Source organism: Dama dama, chromosome 4 (genome assembly GCF_033118175.1).
Source record: "Dama dama isolate Ldn47 chromosome 4, ASM3311817v1, whole genome shotgun sequence".
NCBI classification, from domain to species: Eukaryota; Metazoa; Chordata; class Mammalia; order Artiodactyla; family Cervidae; genus Dama; species Dama dama.
Genome location: NC_083684.1, coordinates 31773807 through 31786623, shown reverse-complemented (window position 1 = coordinate 31786623; position 12817 = coordinate 31773807). Strand labels below are relative to the sequence as shown.

Sequence of the window (12817 nt, the reverse complement as noted above, 5' to 3'; positions counted from 1 at the left end):
GGGGCCACGTTCTTTCTTCCGCTGAGCTCAACTCGCCTTCACTGACATCTCCACCCTGGCTCCACCCTGGGGAGCCCCCCAAGCGGTGTGTTCCTTTCCCACAGCAGCCAGAGCACTTGGAGGCAGCAGCCACAGGCCTCGTGGGTGCCTGCTCCTTGGCCCCATGAGCCCCAGGTCCCCTGATGTGTCCTCGGTTACCTCTCCTATGTGACTCTACTTTGCAGATTCCCTCAATTGTGGAGCTCTCCGTGAGACACGATGCTGCAGGTGAGGTTACTCAGAACATCAGAACAGAGGGCAGAGAGACCACCCCTTTGGGGGTGGGCATTGTGGAGTTCACCGTAGGCCACAGCATGGCCCCCAGCTGAGCTGAATGTATCAGCTGCTCCATGACTAAGCCACCCAGGACCTGTGCAGGTATTTGGGGGGAATCAAAGTGAAGGATTTCTCATTTGTCCTTAGTTACCTCATGTGTTAAAGTTGCCCCCAACCTGTTGAGCCTTTGGGATCCCAAGTCAATCAACCCACAGGCCCCAGACATTAATTCTCCTGCCTGACTCTGTCACTGTCAGCAGCCACCTCTCATGCACACGCCATCAGTGCCTGCATTGGAGTTAATGACAGAAATACTGAGCCCAGAGAGGAGGGAACCATGTAACCACATTCGAGAGGCCCTGTGCCGTGTCTGCCTTTAATCAGGAGCCTTTTGGATCAGCCGTTCAAAGACTCAGCAAAGCGACACTCCCCAAAAGGGTCAACAAGTATGTCATGAGGGGTTTTTTCAATATATAATTTTCTTTACTTATTTTTGGCTGTGCTGGGTCTTTGTTGTGGGGGCTTTTCTCTAGTTGAGGTGAGCGGGGGCTACTCTCTAGTCGCAGTTTGCGGGCTTCTCATTGCAGAAGCTTCTCTTATTGTGGAGTGTGGGCTCGCACACGGGCTTCAGTAGTTATGGCACCAGGGCTCAGCAGCTGTGGTTCCCGGGCTCTAGAGCACAGGCTTAATAGTTGTGACGTAGTTGTTTTGCGGCATATGGAAGCTTAGTTACAGGACCAGGGATCGAACCTGTGTCTCTTGCATTGGCAGATGGATTCTTTACCACCGAGCCACCAGGGAAGCCCCATGAAGGTTTTTTAAATTCAAGCCAGCTCCATTACAGATTTATCAGCATGGAAACTGTATTAGTTTCCTATTGCTACCGTAACAAATGACCACAATTGCAGGGGTTTAAAACAACAGAAGTGTATTACACTTATGAGCTCATTACACTTACAGCTCATGAGGTCAGAAGTCCGAAACAGTTCTTTGGATTAAAACCAAGGAGTTGGCAGGGCGGCATTCCTTCTGGAGGCTCTAGAGGTGAATCTGTTTCCTTGCCATTACCAGCTTCTACAGGCAGTCTGCATCCTTCATTCATGATCCCTTCCTTCACTCTGATCTCTGCTTCTATTTCCACATCTTCTCTCTCACTCTCCTGCCTCCCTCTCCTAAGGACTCTTGTGATTACATTGGACCCACTCAGATACTCCAAGATATTATCCCCATCTCAACATCCTTGATTTCATCACACCTGCATAATCTTTATGCCACGTAAAGTAACATAGTCACGGACTCCAGGAATTAGGACATGGACATCTTTGGAATTTGGGGTCATGGACATTTTTGGGAGGATGTTGTTCTACCCACTACAGTAACCTTAAAAAAAAAAAAAGAAAGAAAAACAAATCCACATACCTGCCTCAACTGTAAAAGCAACTTTTTCCTTTGGACTTTGAGTGAAACATTTTTCAAACGTAATTTATCCTTCATATTATCCTAAAAAATAAAAGCAAAGTTTAATCCATTGTCCTTCTTCTTCCCTATCGGCAGTCTGCAACTGCAAAACTAAACTTTGAGCCCTAACATACAGTCACTTATTTTTAACTCTTTGATGTCTACTCAAGCTAGTGTTGCTATGTTATCCTTGCTCGTGAGCAAGCAGCAGGGGAAACTGGGTCTGCTCTATACAAAATTTATATTAGTTTTAAATTCAAGATAACTTGAGTATATTGTTGGATATAGGGGCCTTTCCTGACAAAATGATCTTATGATTCCTTGATCTATTATCCTCTTGGTAATTTACATAATTTTTTATTACATATAACATGTTAGGGTTAGTACCACTACCTATCTGCAGGATCCAAAGCTTGATACGCTACAAAATCTTTGAAAGTAAAGGAATATTTTGTCTCATTCTTACACTAATGGAACTCAAAGAAATTAAGGTTTGCTTGTCCTATACTATGTAGTCACCTGACTAAACAGGTTCACACTTTTCTCAAGAAAACTGCCAATCTTGAAACAAACAAGAAAATTAAAAGGGAGAAGCTGATCTGAGATAACTATGAATATCCATTCTGCCTGTTTGATTTTGGCTTTGATAAACTTGCATTTTAAGACCCACAAGCTTTGAGGGACACAAAAAAATGTTCATATGTGGGCAACAGTTATGGTGGAAAAAATGGAGTGGGGCAGCCTCATGTGGACCACTTCTGTGTCATCGTTCTATGAAAGTATTCCCCTCTCTAAGCTCTAACCACCTGCCAACTCACCCTCCGGCGATTCATGTCCTCAATGTACTTCATCACTTTCTGAGTGGCCAAAATACTCCCTTTCTTCTTGGATATGGGCTTTAGAATATCTTTTTCAAACTCATGTACTTCTCTCTGGACTTCTGTCCATCGAATTTCAGCTTCCTCGATGATGGCCTGGGGGAGTCAGTGCAAAGAGAAGACAGTTTTCAAAACTTTTCAAGAAGATTTCCATCTAAGGAAACCTAAGGTCTCAGGCCTATTTGGGTCCCAATGCCTAATGTTTCTTCTTAGTCTTAGAAAGATATCCTGAAGATACAAATGGGACCATATGAATATTGTTATTAAAAAGCATGCCTCAAAAAAGTTACAGTGTCTATTATATATAAAGGGGAAGAACAAACAAAAAAGGGCCTCAAGTATCTCCAGAAATATGTATTTCCATATCTGAAATATTATTTATCATTAAAATTATAACACTAATATCTATCATATATCATCATATCATATATATATGTATATGTCACACATATATGTATATATCATATATATACCATATCATATATATGTGTGGGTGTGTGTGTGTGTGTGTGTGTGTGTGTATATATATATATATAAAATATCTGGAAGGTTATATGCCAAAACAATAACCACAGCTATATCTGGAAAGATGGACTAGGAGGGAGGAAGAGAAGTACGCTTACTATATACTTTTATAATTTGAAAAAAAATGTTATAACAAATCTATAAATTGATACAGAAAGACATTAAGTGAAAAATTCAATTCACAAAATAATATGATATCTTTTTATAAAGACATTCATACATACATAGGAAATCTAAACTCTAGGAGATAAATATAGGAACCAACAGTAATTACCTCTAGGTGGATGTTTTCAAATGTTTCTCTTTTAGCTTACCTGCATTTTAAATTTTGCTACAACAGAGATTATCTTTAAATTAAAAAATGCAAACACACATACATTATTTTAAAGAATAAAATGAGTAGCCACAGAACAAATCATCTTTGTTCAGGCTCTTTCACTGGGCTCCAAGGAACAAAAGCATCTTCCTTCGCTGGCCAGCATCTAGCCATAGCCTCCTCCCTCTGTGTCAACTTCACAGGACAGGACATCCATTCACCTTAAACACTACTTTCTATACATTACTGGAATGCAAAAGTAGGAAGTCAAGAGATATCTGGAGTGACAGGCAAATTTGGCCTTGGAGTATAGAATGAAGCAGGACAAAGGCTAACAGAGTTTTGCCAAGAGAATTCACCGGTCATGGTAAACACCCTCTTCCAACAACACAAGAGAAGACTCAACACATGGACATCACCAGATGGTCAATTCTGAAATCGGATTGATCATATTCTTTGCAGCCAAAGATGGAGAAGCTCTATACAGTCAGCAAAAACAAGACCAGGAACCGACTGCGGCTCAGATCACAAACTCCTTATTGCCAAATTCAGACTTAAATTGAAGAAAGTAGGGAAAACCATTAAACTATTCAGATATGACCTAAATCAAATCCCTTATGACTATACAGTAAAAGTGACTAGATTCAAGGGATTAGATCTGATAGACAGAGTGCCTGAAGAACTATGGATGGGGTTTGTGATATTGTATAGGAGGCAGTGATCAAGACCATCCCCAAGAAAAAGAAATGCAAAAAGGCAAAATGGTTGTCTGAGGAGGCCTTACAAATAGCTGAGAAAAGAACAGAGGCAAAAGGCAAAGCAGAAAAGGAAAGATATACCCATTTGAATGCAGAGTTCCAAAGAATAGCAAGAAGAGATAAGAAAGCCTTCTTCAGTAATCAATGCAAAGAAATAGAGGAAAACAATAGAATGGTAAAAAATAGAGATCTCTTCAAGAGAATCAGAGATACCAAGGGAATATTTCATGCAAAGATGGGCACAATAAAGGACAGAAATGGTACGCCTAACAGAAGCAGAAGATATTAAGAATACACAGAAGAACTGTACAAAAAAGATCTTCATGATCCAGATAACCACGATGGTGTGATCACTCACCTAGAGACAGACATCCTGGAATGCGAAATCAAGTGGGCCTTAGGAAGCATTACTACAAACAAAGCTAATGGAGGTGACGGAATTCCAGTTGAGCTATTTCAAATCCTATAAGATGATGCTGTGAAAGTGCTGCACTCAATATGCCAGCAAATTTGGAAAACTCAGCAGTCATCACAAGATTGGAAAAGGTCAGTTTTCATTCCAATCCCAAAGAAAGGCAATGCCAAAGAATGCTCAAACTACTGCATAATTGCACTCATCTCACATGCTAGTAAAGTAATGCTCAAAATTCTCCAAGGCAGGCTTCAACAGGACATGAACCACGAACTTCCAGATGTTCAAGCTGGATTTAGAAAAGGCAGGGGAACCAGAGATCAAATTGCCAACATCCACTGGATCACTGAAAAAGCAAGAGAGTTCCAATAAAGTTTTTGCTTTATTGACTATGCCAAAGCCTTTGACTGTGTGGATCAGAATAAACTGTGGAAAATTCTGAAAGAGATGGGAATACCAGACCACCTGACCTGCCTCCTGAGAAATCTGTATGTTGGTCAGGAAGCAACACTTAGAACTGGACATGGAACAACGACTTGTTCCAAATCAGGAAAGGAGTACGTCAAGGCTGTATATTGTCACCCTGCTTATTTAACTTATATGCAGAGTACATCATGAGAAATGTTGGGCTAGATGAAGCACAGGCTGGAATCAAGATTGCTAGGAGAAATATCAATAACCTCAGATATGTAGATGACACCTTCCTTAGGCAGAAAGCAAAGAAGAACTAAAGAGCCTCTTGATGAAAGTGAAAGACGAGAGTGAAAAAAGTTGGCTTAAAGCTCAACATTCAGAAAACAAAGATCATGGCATCCAGTCCCATCACTTCATGGCAAATAGATGGGGAAACAGTGGAAACAGTGGCAGACTTTATTTTGGGGGGCTCCAAAATCACTGCAGATGGTGACTGCAGCCATGAAATTAAAAGATGCTTACTCCTTGGAAGAAAAGTTATGACCACCCTAGACAGCATAAAAAGCAGAGACATTACTTTGCCAACAAAGGTCTGTCTAGTCAAAGGTATGGTTTTTCCAATAGTCATGTATGGATGTGAGAGTTGGACTATAAAGAAAGCTGAGGACTGAATAATTGATGCTTTTGAACTGTGGTGTTGGAGAAGACTCTTGAGAGTTCTTTGGAGTGCAAGGAGATCCAACCAGTCAATCCTAAAGGAAATCAATCCTGAATATTCACTGGAAGGACTGATGTTGAAGCTGAAACTCCAATACTTTGGCCACCTGATGTGAAGAACTGACTTAGTGGAAAAGACCCTGATGCTGGGAAAGATTGAAGGCGAGAGGAGAAGGGGACGACAGAGGATGAGATGGCTGGATGGTGTCACCCATGTGATGGATGTGAGTTTGAGTAAGCTCTGGTAGCTGTTGATGGACAGGAAACCTGGCTTGTTGCAGTCCATGGGGTCACAAAGAGTCAGACATGACTGAGCACCTGAAATGAACTGATACATCACTCTCCTGCTCAGTTATCCTCACTGGGGTCCTGCTTTCTAAGACATCAGAGAGAAACCCCTCTGCCTACTTAACCTGATTTCCTAATACAGCCCCCAAAGCATCTTCTTCTCTAACCACACCAATCTCCTCAGGGTTATGAACTTACTGTGAACATTCCCACCTCCACTTCCTTGTTCATGTCATTCACCTTACTCAGGGTGCCCTTGTTTTCCTATTCCTTAAACAAGTGCCGTCATTCTTCACATGTCAGGTCCTATGTCCAGGCCTACCTCCTCAACATGTCTTCTCTGACCACTCTAACCCACACCGTGATGTTTAATCACACAGTCCAGCATGTGAGGACAGTGATACCACATCCTGAGCTCTTTTAACATGTTAGAATTCAATGCAGCATGTTGGGAAAGAGAAAGGAGGAGAGAAGGGGAAGGGCAGGAGAGGTTTATGCCATTGAGATGGTTCTATCAATGGAGACATGAGTTTACTATCTGTCCCTTTCGAGGAAATGAATATCATGCCTCTATTAGAAATGGAAAAAATTTAGAAATAGAATAGAAACATCTATTTTTTTCATACAAGATGGCTATCAAATGCAAGCCAGCAACTTCATCCTATTGGCAACCAAATGAACAGTGATGTTTCTTCCCTGTTGGAAAACTGACCACCTTGGTCTCCCATATGGAGTGAACTATGATCATGGATGTAGCCCATGGAGGGTGACAAGGGATTTTTCACCCAACTCACTGACTTAAACCTCAAGCCCCATATGTCATTAAGGAATTATTTTGAATTTTTAAGAGCATTTATGGTTGGATGGCATCACTGATTCAATGGACATGAGTTTGGGTAGACTCTGGGAGTTGGTTATGGACAGGGAGGCCTGGAGTGCTGCGGTTCATGGGGTCACAAAGAGTCAGACACGACTGAGCAACTGAACTGAATTGAACTGATGGTTATTGATTATGGGTTTTTTTTTTTAAAGAATCCATATCTTAGAGACATATATTGAAATATTTACAGATAAACAGTACCTGTAAGATTCCCTTCATAATAGCCCACTGGCCAATTACGAGTGGGAAGTTGGTAGGGATATGGAGGGAATAAGAGCAGCCACATGTTGATGACTGCTATGTGTGGGTATTGAATGAATAAGGGCTCACTGTGCTAGCTTCTCTACATTTGTGTATTTTGAAATTTTTCACTTAAAGAGTTTAAAAAATTTTTTGATTTTATTTATTTATTTATTTTTAGTTGTGCTGGGTCTTTGTTGCTACATGAAGGCTCTCCCTAGTTGCAGTGAGCAAATTCTTCTCTCTGGCTTCTCTTGTTGTGGAGCACAGGTTCTGGGGCCCTAGGACTTCAGTAGTTGTGACACAGGGGCTTAGCTGCCCTGTGGCCCATGGAATCTTCCCAGACTAGGGATCAAACCTGTGTCCCCTGCATTGGAAAGCAGATTCTTAACCACTGGAATACCAGGGAAGACCAGAAAGTTTAAAATTTGATATCCCCTCAAGCAAGTGGTAAGTTCCTTAAAGGTAGGTCCTCAGTTTATTTTATCCGAGTCGTGTTTCTCTCAAAGCACCAACAATCATATGAACATACTAAAAATACTTCTCGCCGAGGCAGAAGCAGGGAGCCCAGGGAGGATGGCCCACTGGAAGGCCTACCTCGTGATGCTGTAGGTCGCGCTCAGCGTTCGCTCTCATGTGCCTGATCTCATCCTTTGCATCTTCCAGCTCCTTTTGCACAAGTTCGAATTTTTGGTCCACACTGAGGCCCATCACACGCTCCATGCCCATGCGGGACTTGGATTTACGCCTGCTTCGTAACTGTAACACAAGCAGTACAAAACCATTGTCAAGTAGGAACTGGTAAGAAAGCAACCCAAGGTGGGTATCAAAACAACCACTCGAACATGCTAGAAATCACTCTGAATGATGGCCAGAGTGAACCAGCTCCATGATAAATGATGCTGGACACTGGGCCCGAGGTGATGTTCATTTTACAAGTCAACCTAAGGCACTGTGCCAAATACTTCAAAGGTCTATGCTTGACAATGAACTGAAAATAAGTAAGGGAAAGTGTCTTGAGCATGGGGAAACCCTGAACTATAGTAAATTGCTATAGACTAGCAATCAAATCAGTGTCAGGGAAAGCCTGGAGCTCAGTGCTTCCCGAGCCGAACGTAAAAGAGAAAATGCACTGGGGGCCATTGTTTTCAGCAAAAAACAGACAAAAATGTTGGATTTCCTAGGCACTGACATGGTTGGATGGCATCATCAACTCAACGGACATGATTTTGAGCAAACTCTGGGAGACAGTGAAGGACAGGGAAGTCTGGCGTGCTGTATTCCATTGGGGTTACAGAGAGTCAGACATGACTAATTGACTGAACAGCGACAACGGGACATTGAAGCCTAAGGTCAGAAGCAGGTGACCCAGGAAACGTGTGGACCTGAAGACGGCATTGTTTGATCCTCAAAAGGTAGACCCCCCCATACTATTTTTTTGAGTCAGCTTCCCCCTTTTTTTTTTTTTAATGGAGTATAATTGTTTATAATGTTGTGTTAATTTCTGCTGTACAATGAAGTGAATCAGCTATGTGTATACATATATCCCCTCCCTCTCGGGCTTCCCTCTCACCCTTTCCACCCCACCCCTCCAGTTCACCACAGGGCACTGGGCTGAGTCCCTGTGCTATAAGCAGATTCCTGCTGGCAACCTATTTCACACACGGTAGTATATATATGTCACTCCTAATCTAAAGAGAAACCTTGGAGGGGAAAGAGCCAAACTTAGAACAGGGGGAAAGTCATATGCCAGTTGGCCAAGAAGGGCACAGCAAAGGCAGATAACAAACGTTAACATGCATCTAAAGGGGCAAAGAGCTTTAAAGAATTCTTAGATCTCCCTTGCATACCTGTGCAATTTCTGCTCCTGTTATTTTGACTTCTGATAATCGTGGAGGTCGCTGGTCCCTGGGCTCCAGTTTATTGTAATATTTTTCAAACATCTCTGTCTCAGTTTTGAGAGCAGAGTTTCCATAGCTGCAAAACAGAGGGTGCCCTTGAGCAAGTTCCACCAAAAGGAGTTTAAATCCCAAGTACCTAGTATTTAACACTTACTAGCTTTGTATGACCTTGTAAGATACTTAACCTTTTGGTGCCTCGCTTTCCTCTGTAAAATGGGAATAATAATAGCACCTATCTTTGAGGGTTGTGATAAGGAAAGCAAAGACTTTGGGACAGTGCCTGGCACACAGTAAATGCTATTTACGTATTCTATATATATTTTTAATATACATCTAATGAGCCATAAAGTTCAGAGCACTAGGATTACAGGCACACATTGGGGATATAATGGATTCAGTTCCAAACAACTTCAATCAAGCAAATAGTGCAATAAAGTGAGTCACATGAATTTTTTGGTTTTTTGGTGCATTAGAATTATGTTTACATTATTATGCAGTCTACTAAGTGTGCATGCCATTATGTCTAAAAAAGTACATACTTTAATTAACAATGCTTCATTGCTAAAAAACGCTAACCATCATCTGAGCCTTCAGCAGGTCATAATCTTTGCAATAGTAGCATCAAAAACCAGTGACCACAAATCACCATAACAAATATAATAATATAAAGAAAAAGCTTGAAATAGTTCAAAAATCACGGAAATGTGACAGAGACACAAAATGAGCAAATGTTGTTGGAAAAAAATGGCATCAATATGCTTGCTCAATGCAGAGTTGCCACAAACCTTTGTTTTGTAAAAACCACAATGTCTGCAAGGTACAATAAAGCAAAATGCAATAAAATGAGATATGCCTATATACTGAAAATTGGTACAAGTTTCATCTTCAAATATCTTCTAACCCATCTGTGAAATTCCTTCTGAATTAATACCGGATTTTTTATCTTAAAATTTTATTTATTCTTGGCTGCACTGGGTCTTTGTTGCTGCAAACAGGCTTTCCCTAGTTGCAGCAAGGGGTTTCTCTCCAGTTGTGCCTGGACTTCTCACTGCGGTGGCTTCTCCTGTTGCAAAGCACAGGCTCTAGGCACACAGACTTTAGTAGTTGTGGTTCTCGGGCTCTTGAGCACAGACTCAGTAGTTGTGGCGCACAGCTTAATTGCTCTGTGGCATGCAGAATCTTCCCAGACCAGGGATCAAAACTGTGTCCCCTGCATTGGCAGGCATATTCTTAACCACTGGACCGCCAGGGAAGTCCACTACAGAATTCTTGAAGTTACACACATCCACAATCTTTAGAGGTTTACTTTGGTTTATATTTCTCAGTTCTTTTATTTCCAGCCACTCAATGGATGAAGTATTCACTAGATGTCTACTATAAAAGGTGGGAAAGCTTTGAACAGATGGTTTTTAAACATTAGAGATGACAAACCTAGTTTATCCTGTATATGCCAAGATTGTGACCCTTTCAACTTATATAACATACCCATATGTTACATATGAGTGTATAGGGTTTCCCTGATGGCTCAGCTGGTAAAGAATTTGCCTGCAATGTGGGAGACCTGGGTTCGATCCCTGGGTTGGGAAGGTGCCCTGGAGAAGGAAAAGGCTACCCACTCCAGTATTCTGGCCTGGAGAATATAGCCCATGGGGTCTATATAGTCCATGGGGTCGCAAGGAGTTGGACATGACTGAGTGACTTTCACTTTCATGTAATACATCAATGGTAGAGAACCCATATGCCAGTGTAGGAAATGTGAGCTCAGTTCCTGGGTGGAGAAGATTCTCTGGGGAAGGGAACGGCAACTCTCTCTAGTAGTCTTGCCTGGGAAATTCCTTATGGACTGTAGGGTCACAAAGAGTCGGACACCACTGAAGCGACTTAGTATGCACTCATGGACTATACCCCCCAGGCTCCTGTTCCACGGGGTCACAAAAGAAGTCGGACACAACTTATCGACTGAACAGCAACAATATAATGCACATGTATGTATGTACGTGTATATATAAGAGACAGAACAGCTTTGATATTTTCTTATGTTATTGAGCTGAACATCTGTTTACTGCGCTGAAAATCCTGTTTGGCTGAATTTTAATATTAGTGGGAAAGATTCAACAGAAAAGCCTGATACATCAAAGCATCTTTCTTTTTCAGCAGATGTCATGTTCCCAGTGTAGGCTGTGGAGTTGCACCAGAGTCTTTGTTTTAATTAATTTTTTATTGGAATATAGTTGATTTACAAAGTTGTGTTAGCTTCTGCTTACAGCAAAGTCAGTTTCACATATACATATATCCATTCTTTTTTATTCTGTTCTCATATAGGTCATTACAGAGCATTGAATAGATTTCTCTGTGCTATACAGTAGCTTCTTATTAGTTATGAAATTTATATATAATAGTGTGATCTGAGTCTTAATCTTGGCTCTACACTGACTAGCTGTGTGACTGTACAAAAGTGACTTAACTTCTGTGTCTGTTTCCTCACCAACTTACTAGGGTTATTTTGTCATTATATTAGGTCATATGTGCAAAACACTTGGCACATAATAAGCACTCAAGATTGTAGCTATTTTAGTAATAATACCTCAATTCTGACCTAACTATTTATAAACATTGTGCAGTAAAAGCTATTTAGCTGCCAGGCCAGGATGTTCTATGTGAAACCAGTCAGTTGTACAACTAACCTCAATTACCTCACAGAATCTTGATATCCAATTTACTTGCTATAGTAGATACTAAAACAGACTGCTAAAAATATAGAAAATTGGGCTAGCCCTTCTTTGCTGTCCACTTCTATGCTTATACTCTGGCTTAGGTATCTTGCTTCACACTAAAAGTATCTCAATAGCCTCCCTTCTATCTGCTTCCACCTTAATTTTATTATAGAATCTTAGCATTGGAAAGGGACTTAGAGTTTACCTGGTCCAAGCTGTCATCGCCCAATAGAGAAGCGGCCAAGCACACAGCGTGGCACCAGACAGACCCACCAGGCTGAAGCTCTAGCTTCACCAATTACCCTCTAGGCTTCGCATCTCTGTCTCCATCAGTGGCTTGTTAGTGCCCTGAAGGTGGAGACACGGGAATAAAAAGCAAAGGTAGGCGCCTTTCCCACCTTTTTTGCGGGGTGGGGGTGGGGAGGGGGCGGGTCTCAGTTTGCTCAGCGTTCAGCGTGGACTTGGAGTATCTCCGTGCTGGACCAACCTCGGAGCCCACACGCTGAGTAGGGAGCACCCTCAGAATCCGGCGGGCGGGTACCTGAGCTCTTCCACCAGCCCGCACAGCTGGAAAACAGGCAGATCGCTCTCGTCCTGGGCCTGTGTCTCCGAGGCAGAAGTCTCAGAGTCGTCGTCCGTCATCACTGCCGAAGCTACCCTGGTCAATACCGAGTGTGGCCAAGAGCGCCGGGGACCGGCGACCGCGTCACTCGGGCTGCGACCAAGCAGTGCGTTGCCAGGGCGACCTGACGCGGTAGTGGAGGGGCGGGGCTTCCGGAGGCCCAGTCCAGCGCTCTGGCCAGCCCAGCGCCGACCAATGGGAGATCGCTGGCCTTGGACTAGATACCTAGGCGCATTCGCTGTTTACTTTTTCAACAGTGTTCTTAAAACGATGATAATAACAGCTGTTTGCTCAGCAGTTACTAATGCCCTTGGCACCATGTTGAGCATAGTTTATGAAAATCCTTGCAACAACCTTGTAATAGTATCTATTCTTGATT

General features: G+C 42.2%; 1 protein-coding gene across 1 annotated transcript in view; it reads right to left on the bottom strand.

The window, feature by feature from the left end:
* The window catches only part of CCDC113 (coiled-coil domain containing 113), a 30862-nt gene extending 18393 nt beyond the window's left edge, over positions 1–12469 (bottom strand). Inside the window, exons 1-5 of the mRNA XM_061134679.1 lie at positions 12358–12469; positions 9052–9178; positions 7799–7960; positions 2592–2747; positions 1735–1815 (exon numbers count right to left, since the gene is read on the bottom strand). Coding sequence (XP_060990662.1) covers positions 1735–1815; positions 2592–2747; positions 7799–7960; positions 9052–9178; positions 12358–12458 — 627 coding nt within the window. The 5' untranslated portion in view covers positions 12459–12469. The remainder of the gene's footprint in view (positions 1–1734; positions 1816–2591; positions 2748–7798; positions 7961–9051; positions 9179–12357) is intronic.
* Between the last annotated feature and the right edge of the window lie 348 nt (positions 12470–12817).